Source organism: Mastigoproctus giganteus, chromosome 13 (genome assembly GCF_048544385.1).
Source record: "Mastigoproctus giganteus isolate SK-2022 chromosome 13, ASM4854438v1, whole genome shotgun sequence".
NCBI classification, from domain to species: Eukaryota; Metazoa; Arthropoda; class Arachnida; order Uropygi; family Thelyphonidae; genus Mastigoproctus; species Mastigoproctus giganteus.
In genome coordinates, this window is record NC_143587.1 from 154733595 (window position 1) to 154760865 (window position 27271).

At 39.6% G+C, this 27271-nt stretch overlaps 1 protein-coding gene across 1 annotated transcript in view; it reads left to right on the top strand.

Moving 5' to 3' along the window:
- Window positions 1–7181: 7181 nt before the first annotated feature.
- The window catches only part of DCP1 (decapping mRNA 1), a 147376-nt gene continuing 127286 nt past the window's right edge, over window positions 7182–27271 (top strand). The window contains exon 1 of the mRNA XM_090387439.1: window positions 7182–7296. Within this exon, the coding sequence (XP_090243565.1) occupies window positions 7192–7296 (105 nt within the window). The 5' untranslated portion in view covers window positions 7182–7191. The remainder of the gene's footprint in view (window positions 7297–27271) is intronic.

The following is a 27271-nucleotide window of genomic DNA, read 5'->3' on the forward strand; positions in this document are numbered from 1 at the left end:
ATATATAATTGAATTATGCAGAAGAAATGGCTGTCGTGGGTAGCAGGGCTGCTGGTAGAACTGCAGTCCTTCACACACACACACACAGCAGATAAGAAAATAAAAATTATTTCCTTCCCTCTTCCCTCCTCATACAAGTTACTATACAACTGACCATTCAAACTGTCACCAACCTGTTCCAACAGTCGATGACTCGCTTGATAAAACAAAACTTTCTACAATCTTTCTATAATCGTTCCAGCATCTCTACATCCTTCAAGAAGGATGTACAGATGCTGGAACGAGTACAGAGAAGGGCAACAAGATTAGTGACTGGAACCAAAGGGTGCTCTTACGAAGAAAGGCTTAAGTTTTGCAAATTATAGTGTCTGGAGACTAGGCACCAGCGAGATGATCTGATAGAGGTGTATAAAGCCTTTAATGGTTTGTGCATGCTCAATGCTGATGGGATTCTTCCTCTTGCTCAGAATAATCACCTGGGAGGGCATAAATTGAAATTGAGGAAAGACAGATGTAGGATAGACGTGAAAAAATTTGCCTTTAGTCAGCAGGTGGTTTGTTGGTGGAACAGACTTTCATCCCTTGTCGTGGAGGTTGATAGCCTAAATAAGTTTAAGGCTCAGCTGGACAGCTATTTCGAACGAACAGAGGGGTGAAGTGGGAGTGGTTATTTTTTTATTATTTTATTTTATTTTATTTTATTTTTGGCTGATGCTGCATAAGCTTGCTTTCTTGCATCAAATGCCTCTACTAATGTTAATGCTAGTCTAAACCTCTTCCTCTGTAATATGAATTTATGAATTCTTTATAACAGTGAAAATTCGGCTTTCGTTCATTTTATTAAACCCCCTCACAGCCTTATAAACCTCAATCAGGTCACCTTTTCAAGCTCGTCAACCCTCATATAAGAAGTCTTTCTTCATATGGTCTTTTGCTGATCTCGCGACGCGATTTGCCAGTTTTTGGACTTCTTCAAGAAACTCAATGTCTTTTTTCTGACAAGGTTTCCATACTTGAACACAGTGTTCCAAATGTGGTCTTACAAATGCTTTAAGCAGTGGGATTATGATCGCTTTATCTCTACAAAAAAACCCATATTATGATATTAGGGTCCCCCGTAAATGATTACATCTACCCATATATTTATTTTGTCTGTAAATTACGTGTTTTCTCTGATCAATTTCACTGACGAGAAAACCCCAGTTTCTGGGGGAAAAAAAACTTGATAACTACGCCTGAGACCGACTAACTCAGCCACTGAGTGAAAAAAGCCCACTAAAGTTCCTCGCGTCATCGACGGCATTCGAACCCGGGCCTTTTTCATCTGGAATGGGGAGGACGGCGACGATACCACTGCGCTATCCGCACAGCCCTGTTTATCTTTACAGGATAATGTTCATGAATCATCCATAGGACACCAAGGGCTTTCCTTGCTGTCTGTTTATATTGCCCAAAGAAGATCTAGTGATGCCATCAAATTGTTTGATCCCATAATTGTGAGATTTGAGGAGGAGAACAACTGTCTTCATATCCACCCGTATTTTTTAACTCCCAATCCCTATTTTCCTCCACTTTTTTTGATTTGGCCCCACCAAGTGTATAATTTTTTAGGGGTTGCTGTTCTCCTCGCATTTTGCTGCATTAATACAAAGCTACCAGAAAATCTGAAGAATGTCCATTAATCACAGTCTTCTACCTTTTACCCTGCATCACCCAACAATCCATCTTAGAATTTTCCCAGTAATCTGAACATGTTTCAGCTTATGCAATAACTCTCAGGAGGAACTGAGCCTTACTAAAATCGAAATAAACTCTGTGGGCTGTAATAATTAATGTTACATGTTTACTGAATTTAAATTATGGAATTTTCTTTTTTATTTTAAGAATTCAATAAAATGAACTTAATAAAATAACAGTAAAATTATATATAAAAAATTGATATTTTATCTTTTAACTTTTCTATTTTCACTATTTTTTAACATTGGACTTGAACTTCTGTAGACTATAATTTTGAGGAAATACGTATGTAGGAAGGTTGTTCCAGGAAACGGCAGTTGAATGCATAAACCAGTAAGATGAAAAGTTGGTTCCGTGAGTTTGAAGTTGGACAGTAAATGGATGTTGGCTGGTGGCTGCAGGTGTTCGGAATGTTTTGAAAGAGAGAGCAGGAATTCTGAAGAACAGTTCCCATGGAAGTATCTGTAGAAAAGGCATGCAGCAGAAACAGTACGTCTATGAGACAGCGAGTGGAGAGACTCTGTTACAGATGAATCATTAATTAACCTAACTGCCCTTTCAGAATGGAATCAAGAAGCCTGAGAGAGGTTTTTGGGGGCACCACCCCAGATGTGGGAACAATATTCCATGGCAGGCGGATTTGTGATTTATACAGTGAGCAGCTGTTTGGAAGAAAAGTAACACCGAGAGCGAAAGAGAAAAACAAGTTTTTTTAGATGCAGAGGAAGCAATATTTGTAATGTGCTCATGCCAAGAGAGATTAGAAGTCACGGTAATCCCCAAAAGAGATCATTTTGCCTAGAAATCGGAGTGTCACTAAAGATAAGCATAGGAGCAGAAGAATCCTTTTGCAAGATATAAGACAAGACTGAGTTTTAGAAGGGTTGAAATCAACTGAGTTGTCTTTACCCCACTGGATAATTACATGAAGATAGGCATTTAAGGAATTTGTAGCAGATTTTCGATAAGTTTAAACTAATTGAGCAGGACAAGGTTTCTCAAAATGGAAATTGGAATGCAATGTGCTATCATCGGCAAAACTATGGATAGGATTTCCAGTCAATGGAAGAAGGTCATTAATATACAAAAGGAAAAGAGTGGAGGAAAGAACTGAAACTTGGGGAACACCGGCATTAGTGGAGAAGTTAGAAGACAGAGAGCCATTACCATCACACTCAGTGAATGATCAGAGAGAAAACTGGATAACCAATTACAAAAAACAGTTGGTAAACCATAAGATGGAAGCTTGCTTAGAAGACCTTTATGCCAAACACGATCGAAAGCCTTTGTGACGTCAAGAGCAACTACTTGTGTTTCATCGAACCTTTCCATTGAATCAGGCCATAAATGGGTAACATAAACCAGAATATCACCAGTGGGTCGACACTGAAGGAATCCATACTGGCGATCATTGTTCAGACGGAAGGTTTTTAGGTAATTTAAGACTTGGCGGTTAATTGATTTCTCCATTACTTTAGAAAGAGTAGATGTAATTGCAATGGGACGATAATTGGATGGGAGGGAATTGTAACCCTTTTTAGGAACTGGCTGGATATGAGCAGATTTCCAAGCAGAAGGAAAAACACCTTTGGAATAAGAAAGTAAAAAAAGCGGCAAAGAATAGGAGTAAGTTCAGGAGCATAGGTTTTGAGAACAAGTGGAGAAATATCATCGGTACCTGGAGTTTCTTAGCTTCAAGATTCGTCAAAATCCTTCTGATGTCCTTTTGACGGAAGACCACAGGAGGCATTGAATGGAGCGTGTTGGGAATGGTGGGAGGTGTTTTACCAAGATCATTAATACATGAGTTGGAAGAAAAATTGGATGCTTGCAGGTCTGCTTTATCCTTGGGTGAAGTGATAACAGAAACATCTGGTTTGGAAGGGGTGGGAGCAGGGATGGGCAAAAGTTGCGGCCAATAGCTTTGGCAAGAGACCAGAATGCTCGGCTACCATTAGGGCAAGAAGCAAGTTTTCTACTCTTAGCCTGTTGAAACTCTAGTTTAGACTGATGAATATGCTTGACAATTGTTGCGAGCTTTGGTGTAGGCAGAAAATGAAACTGAAGTATTAGAAACAAGCTAATTACGATATGCAACGTTCTTCTCTTGAACAGCCTTAGCACATTTATTGGAAAACCAAGGTTTAGATAAAGGACGAGATTTTAAAGTGGGATATGGGATAAAGGATTCCATTCCTGTAAGAATAATTTCACTGACACGATCTGAGCAAATGTTGATATCAGATGTTTTGAAGCAGTAATCCGACCAAGGAAAAGAAGGAAAGAAATCCCGCCGGTCATCCCATTTTGCATTCTTGTAATGCCAAACAATACGAGTTGGGAATAGCCATGAGATAAAGGCTCCATTGGAAAAGAGAGAATCACCAAGTTGTGATCTGAAGTGCCTAAAGGACCTCTCACTTGGACAGTGTACTTAGAAGGATTGTTTGTGAGAAAAAGATCAAGCGTGTTGGTTGTATGATTAGGATTGTCCGGTATTCTTGTAGGTAAATGAACCACTGTGCATCATTAGTAATTGCAAAAGCGTCAGTATCTCGACCAGCTGGGTCGGTGTGACTAGAAAACGGAAGCCAGCTGGAGTTGTGAACATTAAAATCACCAAGGAAAATTACCTCGCTGTCAGGAAAGTTTGACTGGAGAAAGTCAAGTTGCAAAGAGAAGAAGTCAAAGAGCTCCAAGTGATTAGAGGAGTTGGGAGAACGGTAGAGGCAACACATGAATTTGACACAATGAGGTAGAGAGATTTTAAGCCAGAGAAGATCGAAAAGAAGAGATTACAAATTGCCAAATCTCTGGCAGGGAATATCGGAACCGACATATGCACAAGTACCACCTTTGAGGCGAAAGGAATTATACAACAAATAATTTGGACCTCTGAGATGAGCAGTAGTTGAATCATCTGATAACTGAGATTCTGTCAGAAAAAGTACATGGGATTTGGTAGACTACAAGTGGAAATGGACTTCGTTGAGATTATAACTGAGACCACGTATATTTGTGAAATGAATTAGGAAGTTTTTGGGAGGTTTAGATCCTTTCGCAGATAAGCTTACTCTATTAGTTTGATTATTCATAGTGTATTCAATAGTAAGAAAAAGTGGGTGGGACATGATGTATGAAGTAATGAAATTTTTGGATATGGCGTACACATGGTAAGAATAAACTCCCCGCATATACACTACTCGGACTCCCTCCAGTCACTATCTGGCAGAGTAGAGGTAGCAAGATTATACACTAGCTGATCCGGAAGCCTCCTAGAGAGTGTTACCAAAGTTTCGGTCCGGTGTACTAACTAGCGGCCGGCCTGCGAACACCGTTTTCGAGCTATACCCTCGAAATGTGAGGAATATCGCCCCCAGGGGCTCACATCTGGTGAGTATGGACTTGGCGCACCCAGGGTCCCGAGCTGGGTATCATCATTTTTTTTCTTCTTGGTGAATCCCTTCTACTTTTGACTCTCTCTCTCTCTCTCTCTCTCTCTCTCTCTCTCTCTCTCTCTCTCTCTCTCTCAGCTTAACTCAGGAATTTTTTTTTTGGCTGGTGTGTCATAAGCCTCAGGCTTCCTTACACCTTATAGCTAATAATAATCATTATAATATTGTATCTCGCCACGATGTTCATCATAACCTCAAAATCATCAATCATACTGCATGATGGAAGAGATGGGGAAGGGTCGACCCCAACTTAGCTCTAGAGACTAAACACCGGTTCCACCACTTTAAGCCTTCAATAAGCAAAGTGGTAGTATTGCACCATTTGATGAAAGTCATCTTCCACCTAGTACTGCCTGGTAACATAGAGGGACGGCATTCGTCCACATGGTATGGGCGCCACAATCCACCCCTGCTTACGTTGGTCCACACCTGGGTGGTCATCCACCATGTACTTTTGCATGGAAGTTATACCAGAATTACTAACAGTGCCACCATCGTGAAGGTGCAAGCAGAGGATTTGGCTGTCGCAGACCATCCGGACTTGGGTTCACTTGACTTGAGTATCACCTGAATATCAGTTACATCAGCATTTTAGACTCCCAGGTAGCAAGTCTATAGGTTGTCTGGCATATCTGAAAGAATGTCTGTGACAAACTCAAGGACCATGTCTTTGCTCTTGTCCTTTAGTCATTTGTTTGTAAAAAATATTAACAAATTTTTACAAATATTTATATCAACGTAGATCGTATTGAGCATTACAGCTCTGATTCATACTATCTAATTTAGTCATTTGTATATACGTACTGATCTATCATTTTTAAGTTACTTGTGTCTTATTCTTTTTAATACTGGATTGGGCTCATTATGGCCTTGGTCGCCCTTGCATCTTAAGAACCAAAATCAAATCAAATCAAACCTTCAAAGCCCTATCAAATCAAATCAAACCTTCAAAGCCCTAGCGGTTAACACATTTGGTTGGAGCCTCCCCAGACCGTCAATGATGGGAGGAAGTTGTATGGGCCTTTTTCACAACACGGCCGAGTTATTATGACAGAGAGAGAGAGAGCGAGAGAGAAGTAGAAGGAATCAATTACCAAGAAAGAGAAGAATGATGTTATCCAGCTCAGGACCCTGGGTGTGCCAAGCCCATAGTCACCAACTGTGAGCCCCTGGAGTTAGTTTGTCTCAGGCGACTGTAGTATGGTTTTTGCTGCACGAAAACCCGAGTTTCTCCCGGAAACTCGGGTGTAGCAAATAGAAAATTGACGTCAGAACACTACACTAGTACACTCAATTTGCAGCCAATATACACGGAGCATTAATGGTTTTAGGAGCATCGGCCTTAGTCGCTGATGATCCTAAAGGCCTACAAGAACAACAACAACAACAACAAAAACCTTCAAAACGAATGAAACTTTTATGCAATTTTTCCACATCTAGGTGCAGTTAGTCAGTCTGGTTTATGGGCTGCACGGTCTCTTGGGTTTTTATTCAGCAGTTTTATGATTCCTGGAAAACTCTTGAACAGACCAGAGAATAACCACGATTTATAGACACTTCGCAGACTTCTAGAAAACATACACCATCACAATAAAAACTACACATGCCCAAAATTCGTGTATATATATATATATATATATATATATATATATATATATATATATATATATATATATATACACACACGAATTCGTGCTATATTCTCTTCTTACCGCAAGTAATATGGAAAACCCTGGAATTCTAAGAGCATTTGAAAGTTCAAAAATTTCTCAGAATTATTAACAATCAAATACAGTATACAATTCTAATATTAGATGTATGTTTAGTACGATAAATATAGAGGGGAATGTTAAATTTTAAATAGCGAAAAACAAAAAACTATTTTTTATTTATTTTTTTATTTAGTTTTGTTTCCTGTTTCGAGACATTTATGCGAGGTGCCAGGTTAATCGTAGTCATAGGTTATACTGTCAAGATGGCGGATAAAGATGGAAATCGTATGAACTTGACTGCGTTGCAAAGGCTAGATTCGCATATTATGTTTATATTGGATAATGCCAGCCAAGTTGCCCTCTATCAGTTTAGTCCTAAAGCGAATGAATGGGTATTTTATATGTTTCTTAATTATTTATTTATGTAACGTAGTTTCTTTTATTTTTATCCCAACTTTAAAGTTGATTTGTTGTTATCAGAAATATGAGTTGTATAAGAACTCTGGGCTTACTACAAGCCTTGTTATAACGGAACCAATTTATAAGGAAGGGGTATATTTACGTTATTATGAAAGTTTGTTATTATATGGTAGCTACTAACATTATGCCCCACCCAAAAAAATATGTAAACCGCGCATAAAGACCCTTTCAGAGAGGGATTTAAAAACAGAAACAAATTTAAAAAAAAAAAAACCTATTAAAAATAGCATGTGTAGGCATTCGAACTTGTGTAACAAAAGCTTTAATGATTTTTTTTTCTAATATTCAATAAGGAAAAAAAAGTAAAGAAAAAAAAAAAGAGTACGTTTAAAGTAAAATATTTAAACGTACACTTTTAAAGGTCAATCATATGAGCCAAGGGCTCATATGATTCTCTGCACACCCAGGATCCTGAGCTGGATATCATCATTCCTCCCTTTCTTGGTGATTTCCTTCTTCTCTTCCTCTCTCGCAGGGTAACTCAAAAATTTTTTTGGCTGGTGCAGCATAAGCCTCAGGCTTCCTTGCACTATATGGTTAATAATAATAACACAATTGTGGGTCACGCATTTATATCCTTGCAACACTTCCTGTTATGTTCATTGGATACAGCCTTGATGAAAGCTACAGCAAAATTTTCTCTATCAAAATTTTTTCCCAATCAGATTTCATAATGATGTGCATAATTGTTGGACTTATAATTGTATACAATGTAAATTAAAGCAAAAATATTTTAACGTCTACCAAAACGGCCTCTTCTAATTCTGCCTACAGAATATTTACTGTCTTGAAACATTTAAACTTGAGAAGTTTAAATGTCTTTTAATCATACCTTAAATTAAAGTAATTTGTTCATGTAATGTATTTTTTTACTGAATTTTCAAATCAATAAAAAAAATCTATTTTTCTTATTAATATGATAAGCAAAAAAAATAATAAAAAGCCTCTCACATTACCTGTCCATCCCTTCCAATAACACTGGTTGTCAAAAAAAAAACCCATTTGTTTTCACTCCCTGTTAAAATTCAGGTTGATTCTTGTAGATTTGATGTTTCTGAATTCAAATGTGGTAACCATATAATCCAACACTCACCAATTTTAAGGGAGAAGGGATTAAGGTCAAAACCTAAGTTTCGAGGAAAAAAAGATTTCATATATTTTGAGAAAATATTATATACAGTACTAAATATTGAACAGTGGGGCTATTAACACTATTCTATATACAAAAATGTTTATCTGATAATAGAACTGATAATTTGGGATTTACCTAAAGATATAACTACCATCAGGGGTAAAGGGAAGGATTTTTGCTTTAGTAAAGGTGACTACAGTGATCTCAGAGATTTTTTAAATTGTATACAATGGGATTAACTGATGCTGTTACCAACAGCAAATTCTAAATGGGAAGGATTCCCAGGAATTAATCTCGGAAGCCACTAGCCTTTTCATACCAACTAAGAAATACTGTTCAGGGTTTAAATGTCAGATAAACTGAGACTTGTGGCAGAGCAGAAGAATGCATGGTATGCATATAAGTTATCAGGAGACATATGCCTATGGTAGATATAAGGTAGCCTGTAATCAAGTCACAAAGGACATTAGGAAACAGACAGATTATTAGAAATCGTAAACAATGCAAGGAAAAACAGTAAAGACTTCATTACTTATGTAAACTCTAGAAGGAAGGAGATGAATCAGATTGGTCCACTTGACATTGACGGTTCGATTGTTGATGAACCTGCTGAGGTTGCTGACAAACTGAATGAGTATTTTGCCTCTACATTCATGCATGAGGAGGTCTGTAGTGAAGTGGAGGCCAGAAGCTTATCAAAGTCTGGCAGGGAGCTAAATGATTTTGTAATAACTGAGGAAAGTGGAGCAGAAATTGTTGAAATAAGGAAGGCACCCGGGATGGCTGGGATCTATCCAGTTATATTAAGGGAAGCAGCAAAGGAAGTAAGCAAACCCTTAACCATAATTATGAAAGATTCCTTGGACTCGGGAGGTCCCATGGACTGGAGATGTGCAAATGAGTCCCCAATTCACAAAGGGGAATCTAAGGGTGACATGAGTAATTACAGACTTGTTAGTCTAACTTCTGTTCCAGGGAAAATAATGGAGTCACTGGTTAAGGAAGTGGTGCAGGAACATCTAGACAAGACTGCAGTTAAAGTTCAGACACAGCGTGGGTTTGTTAAGGTGGAAGTCTTGTCTGACAAATTTGATTGGATACTGTGTTGTGGTCACAAAGAAACTGGAGGTAAAAAATAATTTTGATATCATAATTGGATTTTAGGAAAGCTTTTGATACTGTGGAAAGTGAAGACTACTGTACAAATTGGAGCAGTATGGCATTTAGAGCAAGTTGCTACAATGGATAAAAAGGTGGTTGGGTGGGGGAAGGGAGTGGTTTCAATGGACACTGCTCTTCATGGACCGATGTTAGTGGAGTCCCCCAGGGTTTGGTGTTGGGCCCAGTATATCAGGGTTAACATCTAAGTTTGCTGATGATACAAAGGTTGGCAGGGTTGTTAATGACAGTAATGATAGTACGCTACTGCAACAGGATCTGGAACAGATGGACTGAGAGGTGGCAACTGAAGTTTAACATTGACATATGTAAAGTACTGCATATGGGTAGCAATAACCCCAGAGTAACGTATCAACTGGATTGTACTACACCCAAGGTAGTGGGGAATGAAAAGGACCTGGGGAAGTTGGGTAATTGTGCAGTCAGATATGAAGTTTTTCAAGAGTAGCTCATGGTGTCTTGTCATTGATGTACAGGAATTTTGCTAGCTGGTATAAGGGGGGGGGGTGATTATTCCCTTGTATAAGGCAATGGTCAGACCACACCTTAAGTACTGTATACAGGTCTGGAGGCCTCATTTTGGGAAAGATGTAGAGCTACTGGAATGAGTACAGAGAAGAGAGGGCAACGAGATTGGTGAGTGGAGCAAGGGGTCGATGTTACCAAGAAAGGCTTAAGTTCTGAAACTTGCAGCTTCTGGACACTAGGCACCTGCGAGGTGATCTAATTGAGGTGTATAAGGCCTTGAATTGTTTAAGCAAGTTCGGTGCTGATGTGATACTTCCTCTTGCTCAGATTACTCACCTGATGGGGACAAATTCAAATTGAGGAAAGGCAATTGTAGAATAGATATGTGGAAGTTTGCCTTTAGCTAGCAGATGGTTGATAATTGGAACAAACTTCTATTAGTTGTAATGGAGATCAACGACTTAAATAAGTTCAAGGCAGAACTAAACAAACAAGTGAATGGATGAGTGAAATGGGATTTTTTTTTTTTTTTCTTTTTTGGCTGATGCTATATAAGCTTGCTTTCTTGTATCATATGCCTCTACTAATGCTAAAACACTTATTTCATCATTTTTTGCCTTTTATAATTGTCCATTTGTGTCTCCTGTATGAGATTCCAACATATTTGGACTCCATTTTCCCTGCTATCATTTTTCCATTTGAGAAACATCTTTAAACCTTTCACTGTGCTCATCGGAGATCACTCAAGTTTTCAGGAAAAAAGTATAAATGATAATGTACGAAATGAAGCTTTAACAACATATTGTACTCCAACTCTCTGTATGCTAAAATTTGCTCATCCACAATTTTACTGTAATTTTATGATTTTTCGTGCCTAAAAATGATCCAGCAGGCAATTTTGAATGCGTTCCAGGCTGTTATTTCTGTAGCATTTAATTTTTTAGTGAATTCCTCATCATGGAATAGAAGTTTGATATGAGAACCCACAAAAATTCTCTCTTTTATTCTGGCCTCACTGATCCGAGGAAACATTTGCCTCAAACAGGAAAATCCTTCTCGTTTTTTGTCCATTGCTTTCACAAATAAATTTTTATCAAATCTTGCTCGATATGCAACAGTCAAATAGATTTTTGACTTATCCACGAAGGAGAATGTGCTGTTTCTCTGGCCTGGTGTAGTTTCTGAATGGTCTGGCCATTTTTTTTACTCTGTAGTGTTGTGTTTTTTTCTGGGAAATCCAAGCATAAAGTAGAGTATTGCAACATACTTTTCTGTTTTAAAGCTGGATACTCATGATGATAAAATGCCAGTGCCAAAGCCACCTTAAACATATGGACTTGACTCTGATCCTTTGCTTGGCTGTCACACTTGCATAAAAAGCAACAGTATTTAGTGTATCCACCTTGCAACCCAGTCAGCAAAGCTACCACTTTTTGTTTGGCACAGATATTCCATTTGCATTCTTGATGGCATATATTTTGCAAAAGAATCTGTAGGTTCTTATACGTTTCCTTCATGTGTACTGCATGGGCCAATGGTATAGGTGGACACCATTATTTCCATTATGGAGTAGTCCATAACCACATCCCAACCGAACACATACCTTTAAACAGCAATATAGAAGCGATAGCGGTAAGAATAACACTGAAATTTAGGGTAACCATCTGTTCAGTGTACCTTCCACCAAGACCAGATATACCATTTGAGGAAATAGATCAACTAATCTCCCAACTCCCATTACCTTTCTGTATAATGGGAGACATGAATGGGCATAGTCAACTGTGGGGAAACACTGATATCAACAGACGAGGACGGATAATAGACCATCATAACCTTTCTCTACTCAATAATGGCAAACATACGTATTTTCACTTTCCTAGTCGTACAACCTCGGCAGTAGATCTAACTATATGCACGCCTTCCCTTCTACCAGAATTAAAGTGGCAAGTAATAGAAAACCCATACAGCAGTGACCACTATCCAGTAATCACCATACTGACCAGAAACCCTCCTTGCCATCCAAACAGACCACCCCCGCTGGAAAATAGAAAAAGGTAACTGGGAAAAATTTGGAGAACTGGCAATATTTGATCCATAAATCATCCAAGAAACATCGGTCGATGACGCTCTGAAGCACGTCACAGATACCTTAACACAAGCAGCCGAACAAACAATACCCACAACCTCAACCCGTTTTCTGTTGCACCCAAAATCCTGGTGGGACGAAGATTGCATGAAAACAAGAAGACAACAAAACAAAGCTTGGAATAAGTTCCGGAGATATCCTACAACGGATAATCTGATAAAATTTAAGCAAGCATGAGCACTAGCTAGGTATACACAGAAACAAGCCAGAAAAACTTCCTGGATCCAGTTTACTTCCTCTATAAATAGAACAACAAACACAAAAATAATATGGAATAAAATAGGAAAAATGAATGGGAAGTATAAAAACCAACCATCCCTAGTATTACATTGGAATGGAGAAAGCATTACCGAACCATCAGAGATAGCTAATATATTAGGTGAAACGTTTGCTAAAGTATCGTCAAAACAATCCTACACTACTGAATTTTTGACCTATAAGGAGAAAACGGAAAAAAACAGAATTAATTTTAATACTAAAAGGATTGAACCCTACAACCAACCAATTACAATACATGAATTACGTCAAGCAGTATCCTAAACAAAACCAAGTGCAGTTGGACCAGACAACACACACTATGATATGCTTAAACACCTAAGGCAGAAAGAGATAGAAAACCTCCTTCAACTGTACAACCGCATATTTCTAGAAAACCAGTATCCTGAAGCGTGGCATCACGCAATAGTATTAGCTTTCCAAAAAACAAATAAAGATCAGAAGGACACAAACAACTATTGTCCGATAGTCCTCACAAGCTGCTTAAGCAAAGTACTAGAGAAGATCATCAACAAAAGATTAGTCTGGTTTTTTGAGAAAACGAAGTGGTTCACCAATATGCAGTGTGGGTTTAGACACAATCGATCCACATTAGATCACCTTGTACGAATAGAAGCAGATATAAGAGATGCATTTATAACCTCAAAGCATATGGTTACTGTATTTTTTGATATAGAAAAGGCCTATGACACAGCATGGAGGAGACACGGTATTAGCATTAGTAGCATTAGCATTAGTAGAGGCATATGATGCAAGAAAGCAAGCTTATTCAGCATCAGCCAAAAAAAAAAAAAAAACACACACCACTCCCATTTCACCCCTCCGTTCGTTCGAAATACCTGTCCAGTTGAGCTTTAAATTTGTTTAGGCTATCAACTTCAACAACAAGTGATTGAAGTCGGTTCCACCAACCAACCACCCGCTGGCCAAAGGCAAATTTCCGCACATCTATCCGACATCCGTCCTTCCTCAATTTGAATTTATGCCCTCTGAGGTGATTATTCTGAGCAAGATGAAGAATCCCATTGGCATTGAGCATGCTCAAACCATTCAAAGCCTTATACACCTCTATCAGATCACCTCGCCGGTGCCTAGTCTCCAGACTCTGTAACTTGCAAAACTTAAGCCTTTCTTCGTAAGAGCAACCCTTTGTTCCATTCACTAATCTTGTTGCCCTTCTCTGTACCTGTTCCAGCAGCTCTACATCCTTCTTGAAATGAGGCCTCCAGACCTGTATACAGTACTCAAGATGTAGCCTAACCATTGCCTTATACAAGGGAATAATCACCTCCTTATCCCTGCTAGAAAAATTCCTGTATATCATTGACAAGACACCATGAGCTACTCTTGCAGCTCGTCTGCACTGCTCAGAGAACTTCATATCTGCCTGCACAATTACCCCCAGGTCCTTTTCATTCTCCACCACTGTCAGTGTAGTACCGCAGAGTTGATACGTTGCTCTGGGGTTACTGTTTTCCATATGTAGTACTTTACATTTGTAAATGTTAAACTTCATTTGCCACCTCTCAGCCCATCTGTTCAACCTTTCCAGATCCTGTTGCAGCAGCATAGTGTCAGTAGTGTCCTTAACAACCCTGCCAACCTTTGTATCATCTGCAAACTTGGACATTAAACTTGATATCCCATCATCAATATCATTCATAAACACCGAAAACAACAATGGACCCAACACTGAACCCTGAGGAACTCCACTAATAACATTAGTCCACGTTGAGCAGTGTCCATTGATTACCACTCTGTCTTCTGCCACTCAATCATCCCCTTATCCATAGCAGCAATTTGCCTCCAATGCCACACTGCTCCAATTTGTGCAGCAGTCTTCCATGTGCAACAGTATCAAAAGCCTTTCTAAGATCCAAATATATAATATCAAAGTTATTCCCTGCATCCAGTTCTTTTGTGACTACATCATAGTATCCAATCAAATTGGTCAGGCAAGACCTGCCCTTAACAAAACCATGCTGCGTCTCAGCTATAACTGAATTCTTGTCTAGATGATCCTGCAGTGCTTCTTTAACCAGTGCCTCCATTAATTTACCTGTAACAGAAGTTAAACTAACAGGTCTATAATTACTTGTGTCAGGCTTTGATCCTCCTTTGTGAATTGGGGTTACATTTGCACATCTCCAGTCTATGGGTACCTCCCCTGAGTCCAAAGAAGCTCTCATAATTATGGCTAGGGGTTTGCTTACTTCCTTTGCTGCCTCCTTTAATATAACTGGATAGATCCCATCCACCCCAGGTGCCTTTTTTATGTTTATCCTCAACAATCTCTCCTCCACTTTCCTCTCAGTTATTACAAAATCATCCAGCTCACTGCCAATGTTTACTTTACCTACATCATTCTCCTTCCTGAATAACTCCTCATGCGTGAATGTAGATGCAAAATACTCGTTTAGATTGTTAGCCACCTGAGCAGGATCCTCAACTGCTGAACCATCAATATCCAGTGGACCAATCTGATTCATCCCTTTCCTTCTTGAGTTTAAATATGTAAAGAACTCTTTTCTGTTTTTCTTTGCATCCTTTGCCAAGGATTTTTCGTAGTCTGCCTTTGCTTGCCTAATCTCCTTTGTGACTTGGTTACAGACCAACTTATATCTATCATAGGCTTCCATGTCACCCATTAATTTAGGTCCCCTCACCACATACAGGTGCCCACGCCCCTCGACGTGGGCACCTGTACGTGGTGAGGGGACCTCCCAGTGACGCTGCTGGACTCTCAGACTAGCATCACTGGGATCCAATGCCCACAGCCCAGGTTCCAGGCTTACATCAATGGAATCCGGCGTGTTTGCCGTGCGCTGCGACCCGTGGAAATTCGGAAAGGGGGATCCTGGTGGTTCAGGGGCCCAGCTTCAATACACCACTTTGGCCCCTGCTTCGACAAGACGGGTGGTCCTGGAAGGCCCGGCTAGGATCAATCGGCTAGTAGGCTCGCCTGCGAGGGTCAACCGTGTGAATGCCACGCCCCTACCCTCATGGTCCACGGGACAGGATTCAGGCTGGCGGCGGTGCGGGTATAGTGTCTGGGTAGCCCTGGCGTTCCACTCCTGAGCGCATTTATTGCATGCCGGGTAGTGGGCGTCCCTTTGGGCTCCGTGGTGGGTGGGGGAGCCCGGGCCCTGAACCACTTCAAACCTTCATGAATACTGATAGACATATTTCTTCAGGGGCCCCAACCCGGTCCCTGTTTGAAAACGACACAGATACAGATAGCATTATTGCTAAAAAGAGGCAGCGAACCGAACTACCATCAGGGCCTGTCCCAAGGTTCCTAATTATACATTCCACCAGTGAAAAACCGATTGGTAAAATGTTGCCTTTTTTTATTCAAAAAGGGTTAGATGGGTTAGCAGGTTCACCCAAATCAGTTAAGAGGCTTCGTTCTGGAGACCTTTTAATTGAAACTAAAAATGACAGGCAATCAGAACATCTCCTCCGAGTAACAGCAATCGGTGGAATACCCATAACAGTGACACCACACAGAACACTCAATTCATCGAGAGGTGTCATTTCGGAGTGGGACCTTCTCGACGTAACCGAGTAGGAAATCTGCTCCGAATTAAAACCCCAGGGAGTTATTGCCGTCAAGAGAATTACTGCGCGAAGGGGTGGAAAAATTGTTAAAACCAGGAGCGTTATCTTGACTTTTAACACTCCTAAACATCCTGACGAGATTAAAGCTGGATACATCAATTGTTCAGTACGTCCATACGTTCCGAACCCTTTACGGTGTTTTAAATGCCAGAAGTATGGACATTCTCAAATGGCCTGCCGTGGAGTCCTTGCATGCGCTCGATGCGGTGCAAAGGACCACGAAACAACAGCATGTTCAGCCGCAAAACCCACCTGCATTAACTGTGAAGGCGAACACCCGGCCTATTCACGAGCATGCCAGAGGTGGAAAGAAGAAAAAGAAATTCAACGGCTGAAGGCAGAGCTAAATATATCATACCAGGAGGCAAGGAAATCGGTCAAACCCCTGAATATCAACAAACCTACCTACTCCCAGAAGGTAGCAGGGAGATGTTCCGTCGGAACTCAGACGGACATGACCATTCCTCCAAAGGAGTCTTTCACTCCCATCGCGTGTTATCTCTTAAGTTCTCAAAAACCTGCCCAGAAGGACCAATCAGCTGCCACTCCTATATCGGTACCTCCTAATGCTCCAAAAGCAACAAAGGTAACTATGAAAGATAAGAATAAAAAAGGGGAAGTCCCCCCTAGAACTCAAGAAAACATGGATGTCAAGCAGAAGGAGGTACCCGAAGATTCAGTCTTGGAACTCTTTGCGGAGGAAAAAATGGACACAGGACAGCATCCATTCTTCCCCAAAAAGATAAACCCAAGACTGATAAAAGTAAGCCCTCAGCACCTCGGAAGCCGCCTGATGGACCCACCAAGCTAAAATAATGGCTAAATTCCTACAATGGAATTGTCATGGATTCCGGAGAAATATTGATGACATCAAGGCCCTCCTGCAAAAGCACGAGCCAGTTTGCTTTTGCTTGCAGGAGACATATCTAAAGGGAAATGACGATCCCAGCATGCACAACATCACAATTTTTCGGAAGGATAGAATTGCGGATGGCTCTGCTCATGGAGGAGTGGCTATCCTCGTCAGCAATCAGACCCCAGTTCAGCCCTTGCTAATTACAATGTTGTTGCAATTCGCCTTTCGGTGGGATTTATATTAACAGTTTGCTCTCTTTATTTGCCACCTGGGACTGACATCCCCCAGAAAGACCTTGATGATCTTCTAACGCATTTGCCTCCCCCTTTCTTACTTCTCGGGGATTTTAATGGACATAACACCCTGTGGGGTAGTGCTAACATCAATGGAAGGGGACGAGTCATAGAGCATATGCTAAATGACAATGACCTTTCCCTTCTAAATACTGGAACAAATACCTTCTTCCACATGCCTACCCGTACTTTTTCTGCCATTGATCTCTCTATCTGCTCCCCTTCTCTACTCCCTTCGCTCACTTGGGAAGTTTTTTTTTTTTTTTTTTGATTTGGTAGTTGTTGGCGCATCGGCTTCTGTGGCCATATTGCACCTCCCAAGGTTTTGCAGTACTTTGATCCAAGCCCGAGGTGGGAATCGAACCCGCAACCTTTGGGTTGCCGGGCAGGTACTTTACCCACTCGGCTAGCCCGGTCGGCACTTGGGAAGTGGAGGAGAATCCATACGGAAGTGATCACTTCCCTGTGATAACCTCGTTACACAGTGGGAGACCATGTCTTCCCTCCAGGTTACCACGGTGGAAGATTGATCAGGCTGACTGGACTGCCTTCCAACATCAGGCAAATTTTGATCTTAGCACAGTCAGTCAAGAGCCTATCAATGATGCAGTTAAGTACATCACAGAAAATATTGTCCAAGCAGCTGCGAATGCTGTTCCAAAAACATCCGCCTGGTTTCCACCATTTCCCAAACCTTGGTGGAATTCACAATGCACAGCAGCAAAAAAGGCTCAAAACAAAGTGTGGGCGATATTCCGCCGTATCCTACCACGACCAACCTTATAGCCTTTAAACGTGCACGATATATCCGCCGTCAGAGTCAAAAGGAATCGTGGATCCGTTTTACATCATCTATTAACCAGTCTACCAACTCTAAGGTAGTCTGGGATAAAATCCGGAAAATGAAGGGAAAATATACATCCCACCCTTCTTCAATCCATGATTATAATGGATGTGCTATTGCAGATCCAACTGCAATAGCCAATTCTCTTGGGAAAACATTCTCTAACATCTCTGGAACATCTTCGTATTCCCCACAGTTCCTGGTTCTGAAACATAAACTAGAAAAAGAAGCACTTTAAATCTAAGAGCATTTATCCCTACAACGGGGATTTCACTATTCAGGAACTGAAAAGAGCCCTCGCTCTTTCCAAAGCAAGTGCCGTTGGACCAGATGGCATCCATTATGAAATGATTAAACATCTTTCACCAAAATCTCTGGATTGTCTGCTCCTTCTGTATAACAGAATCTTTACTGAAGGGCAGTTTCCGGACTCTGGCGAAAGGCAATCGTTCTTGCCTTTCCTAAGCCAGGAAAGGATCCAAAAGTCACCACCAATTATCGTCCTATTGCTCTGACCAGCTGTCTGTGCAAAATCCTGGAGAGAATGGTCAATTCTCGTTTAATATGGTATCTCGAAACAAATGACCTTCTCTCCAACATCCAGTGCGGCTTCCGAAGGAACCGGTCCACTTTGGACTATCTTATTAGATTGGAAGCATCCATCCGGGATGCTTTCCTAAAACGCGAACACTTGGTGTCGGTGTTCTTTGACATGGAGAAAGCGTATGACACAACTTGGAGATTTGGCATTTTAAAAGATTTATATAGCCTTGGCCTAAGAGGGCATCTTCCCTTTTTTATTCAAAACTTTTTAGCCAATCGATCGTTCCAAGTTCGTGTGGGATCCTCACTCTCTCGCTCCTTTAGCCAAGAGGAGGGAGTACCACAAGGATGAGTATTAAGTGTCACGCTTTTTGCCATCAAAATAAATTCCATCACATCACAACTACCTCCAACTGTAAACAGTGCCCTCTATGTTGATGACTAGCATTTTTTGTCAGTCGTGGAACGTGAGGGTTATTGAAAGACAACTGCAGAAAGCCATCGATAGTTTGAATTCCTAGGCACTTGCTAATGGCTTCAGGTTCTCGCCGGAGAAGACCGTTTGCATACACTTTTGTCGCAAGCGTAATCTTCATCCTGAACCTGAATTAAGGCTCGGACAAAATGCTATTCCAGTAGCAACAAACACAAAATTCTTGGGACTCATATTCGATAAAAAACTGACCTTTTTGGATCATATTCGTCAACTCCGCACAAAGTGCACACGTGGGCTTAATATTCTCCGCTCGCTCTCCTCTACATCTTGGGGAGCAGACCGATGGACCCTTCTTCGGCTTTACCGTGCACTTGTGCGATCCAAACTAGATTATGGGTCCCAGGTATATTCCTCAGCCAGAGACAGTGTCCTGCGATGGCTGGACCCCATCCATCATCAGTCCCTACGTATTGCTACTGGAGCATATCGCACATCTCCTGTCCAGAGCTTATACGTCGAAGCAAACAAACCACCATTACCGCTTCGACGTAAGCAGTTGTCTTTAAAGTATGCTTTAAAACTGAAATCCCTGCCAGACCATCCTACGTGGCCATTCGTTTTTGAGCCACGATGGGAAAATTTATACAATACCCGCAAGACTGCCAATCGTCCTTTTGGTATTCATTTCCAAGAGCTACTCAAAGAACTTAATATCAAGGTAGACAAGGTTGCCCGAACATCAAAGCAACCCTTTCCACCCTGGCATGCTCGTGTCCCGGCATGCGACTTGTCGCTTAGAAACTGGGGAAAGTCGGACACTCCACCATGTGTCTACCTGCAGCTTCATTCAGCACACCAAACTGAATATTCCGACTTCGCACCAGTCTACACAGACGGTTCGAAGTCAGAATCACATGTGGGATCTGCTGCTGTCTTTACAGACAGCATTATATCAGAGCAGATTCCCTCTGAATGCAGCATATTTACTGCAGAGCTGCACGCTGTAGAGTTAGCCTTGGATCACATTGGTAAATGCCAATACCAACGGTTCATTTTATATTCCGACTCTCTTAGCATGTTACAGGCTTTAATATCTGTGAGATATAATCCTCATCCAGTTCTGTCTAGCATTCAGCAGAAGATTCACGTTCTCCATGAACGCGAATATGATATACGCTTCTGCTGGATTCCCAGCCACATTGGGATTAGGGGAAATGATTTGGCTGATGCCGCAGCCAAATCAGCAATTCCCAATAATAACCGTTGCTTGTTAGTCCCCTATACAGACTACAGGCAAATAGTAGATCAAAAGATACTTTCCCAATGGCAGGATTCGTGGAATAGACAGACTGCGAATAAATTATATGTATAAAGCCTGTAATTGAACCGTGGCAGTCTAGTCTGCGCAAGAATCGTAAGGAGGAAGTTGTTCTAGCTCGTCTCTGCATAGGACACAGTCATCTTACGCATTCTTTTCTGCTGAGGGCAGATGACTGTCCTATGTGCGAGAACTGTGGCACCATTTTATCTATTCATCACATTTTAACCATGTGTCCACGTTTTAGACACGAACGTGATTTATATTTTACCATTTTTAGTCATCTGGCTGAGCCTTATACACTCAGTCAGATTTTATCTGACAATGACCATTTTTCTATGGATTTATCTTTTATACATTTGTTATTATTTATTTTGACATGGTGACCTAACTAGTTAGGTCAATGAATGTTTAATTTTTTTTTATATATGACATGGTCTCTTGGCGCATTATAGCCAAAGCTGCTAATGCGCCAATAAAAATCTGAATCCAATCCAATCCTTTATCATCGCGAGTATCTGGCCTTAGATCAGAAAGTATGATGGGATGCTCTGCTTTATGCTTGGATTTCCCAGAAAAACCAGATATATTGGTAATGCAAAAGTAACAATCATTTATGTGACTTGAGGTTCCCACCATATCACCGCAACAGCAAAAGACATCGACTTATGACTACCTCTAAGCCAGCCTGTTAATATCCTTTAACATGAGCTATGGGAAATCTTTGGAGCCCATACTTTATCTTGATCTTCAAACTTGCATCCAAAATTGAGATCATAGGCTTTTCTCACGAGGGGACAGTGGCTTCTGCTGCAATTTTACTACCTTCTAGGTTTGAATGATCTAGAAAATAAATAGATAAAATATATGGAAAAGATGACTACAGGTCTTGGTTTTCGGTCATAACCTACGATATTTGAAAAATGAGAGTAATGAGAACTTTTTAAGCTTTTTAATGAGTTGTTGAACATATTTCCTATGTGAATCTGTCAATTATTCCTGGGAAGAAATTGATGCCAACCAGTGTAATTTATCTGGTGTTTTCTTGATTTATTCGAACAACCCACTTCCACAACAACAGATGGATGTTTGTTTCAACATCAACCACCCACTGGCTGAAGGCAGTCCTTTGCACATCTATCCTGCAACCATTCTTCCTCAATTTTAATTTATGCCCACCCCACCCTACATGTGTAGAAAGAGGATGAATGCCATCAGCATTGAGCTTGCTCATTCCATTCAAAGCATTGGAAATTAGATCATCTTGCAGGTGTCTATTCCCAAGATTCTATAGTTTGCATCCAGTTCCTTGGTCACTGTATCATAGTAACCTATCAGATTGGTCAGACAAGATTGTCCCTTAGCAAATTCATGTTGTGACTGCAGTATAATTGCATTCTGTGTAGATGGTCTTGCATTACTTTTTATTTTAATCGGAGACTCCATTATTTTCTGCGTGAACAGAAGTTAAGCTAACTGGTCTGTAATTACTCATGTTACCTTTTGATTCCCCTTTGTGAATTGGGGATATATTAGCACATCTTCATTCCTTGGGGACTTCCTCTAATTCCAGTGATGCTCTCATAATAATGGCTAAAGGTTTGCTTACCTCTTTTGCTTCCTCCTTTAATATAATATTGGATTGATGCCATCTGCCCCGGTGCCTTTTTTATGTTAAGCTTCAACAATTTATCTTCCACTCTCCCCTCAGTTATCACTGAGTCATTCAACTCCCTTTTAGATTTTGAACATTTGGTGATCTTCCTAAAGAACGTATGAATGTAGATGCAAAATGCCTATTCAGTTTGTCAGCAACCTGGATAGGATCATCAACAGTTAGACCAGTGTGATTCAAGCCCTTCCTTTTATTGTTAATATAAGTAAAGAAGTCTTTTCTGCTCCTCTTGCCATTCTTTGCCAGAGAGTTCTTGTAATCTGCCTTAGCTTGCCTAACCTCTTTTGTGACTTGATTACAGAGTGGCTTATATCTACCATAAGATTTTGTATGATAATTTATATTCATCTCATGCAAATTTCTTGAGCCATAAGCCTCATCAGTTAATCTGGTATGAAAAGCCTAGTAGCTTCTACAATTACTTCTCTAAATGCTTCCCATTTTGAGTTTGCTGTTGGGAACATCATCAGGTAGTCCCACTGTATAAAATTTAAAAACTCTGAGACCACTGTAGTTGCCCTTATGAAAGCAAAAACCCTTCCTTTACCTTGACTAGTTATATGTCTAAGTAAATCTCACATCAGCACACTGTGATCACTGCCACCCAGACTTTTTTACCTGCAGGCTCTTAATGCATGAAGAATGCTGCTGATAATCAGATGAATATTATGGCATTTTCTTGTTGCCTCTTGAACATGCTGCTGTAGAAAAGTCATCCAATAAATTCAGTCTTACTAGTGTGTGAGTGACCAAACCCACATTATAGTCAATATATGGAAAGTGAAAATCTCCCATTATAAGACATTAATTTAATGGTTCATGCTTTCTTTGTATAGTTGTTATACTCGTTATACTCATCATTATTAGGTCTATTACATGTTCCTACTACTATGTTTTGCTTAACTCAATTATAAAGTATCAAACAAAAATCAGTGAGAGAAACCAGTAGTAATGATTGATGTTTTATTTTGTTTTTTAATGTCACTCATCACTGAAATTGAAACTCAGACAATTGCATGGCATATACAGATGTCATTTGAACAGCTGTGTTTTTATCAGCTATTTGTGTTCAGCTGGTAAATCCAAAGTTGTACAGAAAGCTTATAGTTCAGACTGCCATCTCACTGGTGCCACATGGGAATTGGAGTTGCTGATGGAAAGATATTTTTGTTCATCTGGCATCTATTAAATACAAACAAAAAATTAATTTTTTTTATAATTCATAGTATATTGAAATGCAAATAGCAGATATTGATGGGCAAAGGAGCATGGGAGGATTTCATTTTATTCCTCAAGTTGAAATGTATCTAGGAGACTGATTGTTTTGTATCTTTTTGTCAGTGCCTAAGCATCCTAAAACTTAAATTGCCAAGCGAATAACCAAATTAAGGGTAAAACAAATACTTTGAACTGTTGGATTTTTTCTCCCTTTGTTTCTTAGTTCACCACTTCAGATTAAATACCTCCTGTAGTCTTCATGCAATGAGTAAAATGACAACTCCCACAAATTGTTTTAAGTCAAATATAATTAATCATGCATGGTAATTTGCAGGCTGTTTAATGACTGGTTTATAATAGAAAATCATTCAAGCAAACTGTAACTTCCTCATTAAAGACATGCTTTAGTCTTTAGTGTGTTGGTGAAAATTAAATGCCAATTTCAAAATTAATGTCTACTCAGCTTTTTTAGTCTAAGGCAACATATATATTCACTCATATACAGTTGTATCCCACAAACCTCTAGCATACAAGCAGTCTGAAACTAAATTGAGACATCCCTCTTCAATTCTTAAGGTTTGCCAAAATTCTAGCAAGCTGATAACACATAACTTTTGAACACTTTGCCAACAGTGGCTAACTTAGCTAAATAAAACAAGTCTAAGAGCAAAATAAATATATACAGTTTTTCAGAGTGATGTAGAATGGTTTTATTGTCCACTTTACATTTTCTCATGGTTAATTAAATTTACACATACTTTAAAAATTCTGGTGTGTCTTTCTTAATTTATATTATAATCCACATTTTTGGCTATATAGAAATGCTTTAAATATCAATAACAAATTTAGAGCAAAGAAAGAATATTGTTAAGTATGGGGTCTGCAAAATTTTTTTTTTGGGCTAAAAAGGGGTTCTTATTGTCACTAAAATTTGAGAACTGCTAATCTAAATAATAGATCACTGGTTCTCAGTGGGGTGAGGAAACTTTTTGCTTATTTTAATTGTCCAATCCTTCTTAAATTAATTGTTCATTACCTCTAAGTATAGGTACCCTCAGTATTTTGTTTACTTACTGTTTACTGACCTCTTTTGCAGCCTTGAACACTTTAGTTAGGTCACCACACACATCTAGTTTCTGGATGCAGCAATTTACAGAATGCCAGTGTTTCTTGTAAGTTTTGCCTCCAGCCATGCTTATTTTTCTCTTCTCTTCACTCTTTTCAAGATACAGGAACTCCCCGACTTGCGTGATACTTGACTTACGCAAATTCGACTTTACATAAGTTTTTGCTGTCCTGTGCAAACTTAAAAAAATCGTGGAAACATCTTTTGCATCCCGTAGGAGTAAATGGTGGTATTGTGAAAATATCGTAATGTGAACCCAAAAAAAACTTTTTTTTTTTTTTTTTTTTTTTGTAATTCGTTGCAAGTCCTTGGAAGTTGAAAATTTCACTATATTACTAAGCTATTTATCACTCTAAAAGGTCATATTTATAATGGAAATTGCACTACCCTTTCATCGTTATCATATGTTCCCATTATAAGAATCAATTTTGAATGCTTTTGTGATATTTTTCTAAAGCACGTTTCTGGAGGTTATGACCTAAAAACAATTTGCAGTTTCCGGTTTATTGGGCTTTTCTGTTAGTGCATCTAATTATAAATGGATAGTAAACTCGATCTTATTGCATTTGTGATAATACCGATAACTGTGATTGTGTGGGTTTTTACGCTATTATGGTGAAATTTTTTTTCCCTTTCACTGAAATCTTCAATCATATAAAAAACAAATTTTCAGAAACTTCTCTTTATTTCTATTTACGTATTACAATGATGAAGGGAAAGCGACCAACGAAAAGTGCAAGTGGTGATAGTGCCAGGAAACGAAACAAAATTGATTTAGAAATGAAGATGAAAATGATTAAGAAGTATGAAGCAGGACAAGGTTTGTCATCTATTGCAAGGGAATTAGGTCTCGCTGCTTTAACAGTGAATGCTATTTTAAAGGACAGTGCGCATATAAAAGAACATGTCAAAGGATCGATGCACTTAAGATCAACAGTGATCACAAAACAGCGTTCAATGCTATATCGAAGATGAAACAGCTGTTAATAATATGGATGGAAAATCATATTCAGAAGAAAGTGCCCCCGAGTCTAATAACCATTCAAGCAAAAGCAACAAGTATTTATAAAGATATATAAGTACGGCGAACCCCAACCCAAGTTCGTGCCAAGCAACGGGTGGTTTAATAGGTTCAAGCATCGTGCTGGTTTACACAACGTTAAAGTATGAGGTGAAGTCGCCAGTGCCGATTCTTCAGCTGCAGAGAAATATTGTGATGTGCTGGAAAAAATTATTGATGAAGGCAGCTATTCAACCCAGCAAATTTTTAACATTGACGAGACTGCTCTGTATTGGAAAAAAATGCCAGATTGAACATACATTACCAAAGAGGAAAATACAGTGCCAGGCTTGTGTACCATTCGGAAAATCCTCTTGCATTTCCGATCAAACCAGAGAGCATGGATAATGATCTCTCTCTTTGAGGATTGGTTTAAATGCGGCTTCATTCCTGAGGTTGAAAAATATTGTAAAGACAATGACATTCCTTTCAAGATTTTGCTTCTATTAGATAATGCTCCTGGACATCCTACATATCTAGATGATTTCAATTCGAACGTGAGAGTCATATTTGTGCTGCCAAACACGACACACTCATCCAACCTATAGATCAGGGTGTTATTTCGAATTTAAAAGTATACTACTTATGCTCAGGCATTGTCTACAGTAGACGATAAGAAAAATTTTATGTTAAGAGACTTTTGGAAATCTTACAGTATTTACCACAGCATCTTAAACATTAATAAAGCCTGGGTGGAAATTACTAAAAGTTGTTTAAATGCCACATGGGCCCATGGCATGTAAAAGGCTTTGAAGGATGTGACAAAGACGAATCATATGGAGAGGTTACAGATAAGATTGTAAAGGATGCAGAGCTGCTTCAGTTGGAGGTTGATGCCAAAGACGAGGAGTTAGAGGAAGAAGATAAGGAATTATCTAACGAAGAACTTATTGACTTGTAGGCAGTGATAGTGAAAGAAGAAAATGCTGATGAAGCTCAAGATGAACAAAATGAAGAGCTGAGATGCTTCATTACCAGAGAGGTGGCAATGGCATTTCGTGAAATTGCATCGGCAGTGGCAATTTTTGAGAAGATGGATCCTGACACCGAACAATTCTTAAAAGTTAGCAGAAGGGAGAATGATATGCTTGCTTGCTACAAAGAAACCTACAATGAAAAGAAAAAAGCCACCGTCCAGTCATCCATTAATATGTTCTTTCTTAAGGTTTGATAGGCCAACCCCTTCTAAATCTCCACAGCCCTCAACCTCCGCAGTGGCATACTTATCAGCTGAAGATGTCGATTCTGGCAACGATGCTCGAGAGGTAAAACTTACTGACGATAAGCCTGTCTCCTCTCCTTTTGTTGCAATTTTATAATTTTGAAATTTTTTTAAATTGCATGCTTTTTGTAATTTTTCCTGTGCATGAGATAAAAAATTTAATAAATTCAATAAATAATTCTATTTACATGTTCATTGAACATTTCTTTTTTGATTCAATCAATTTGGCGAGCACAGTTGCGAGTGCTGCACAAGCATGGGGGAAATTCCGACTTATGTAGCATTCCGCAAAACGCAACACTTACGTAAGTCGGGGAGTTCCTGTATCTTTGTCCTTCCTAAAATGAGGTCCTAGTCATATCCTTTTTTTTTTTTTTTTTTGCTGGTAAACTTCCTGTATATCACTGACAGAACACCATGAGCTTTTCTAGCTACCTGTCTGTACTGCTCAGAGAACTTCACATCTGATCATAC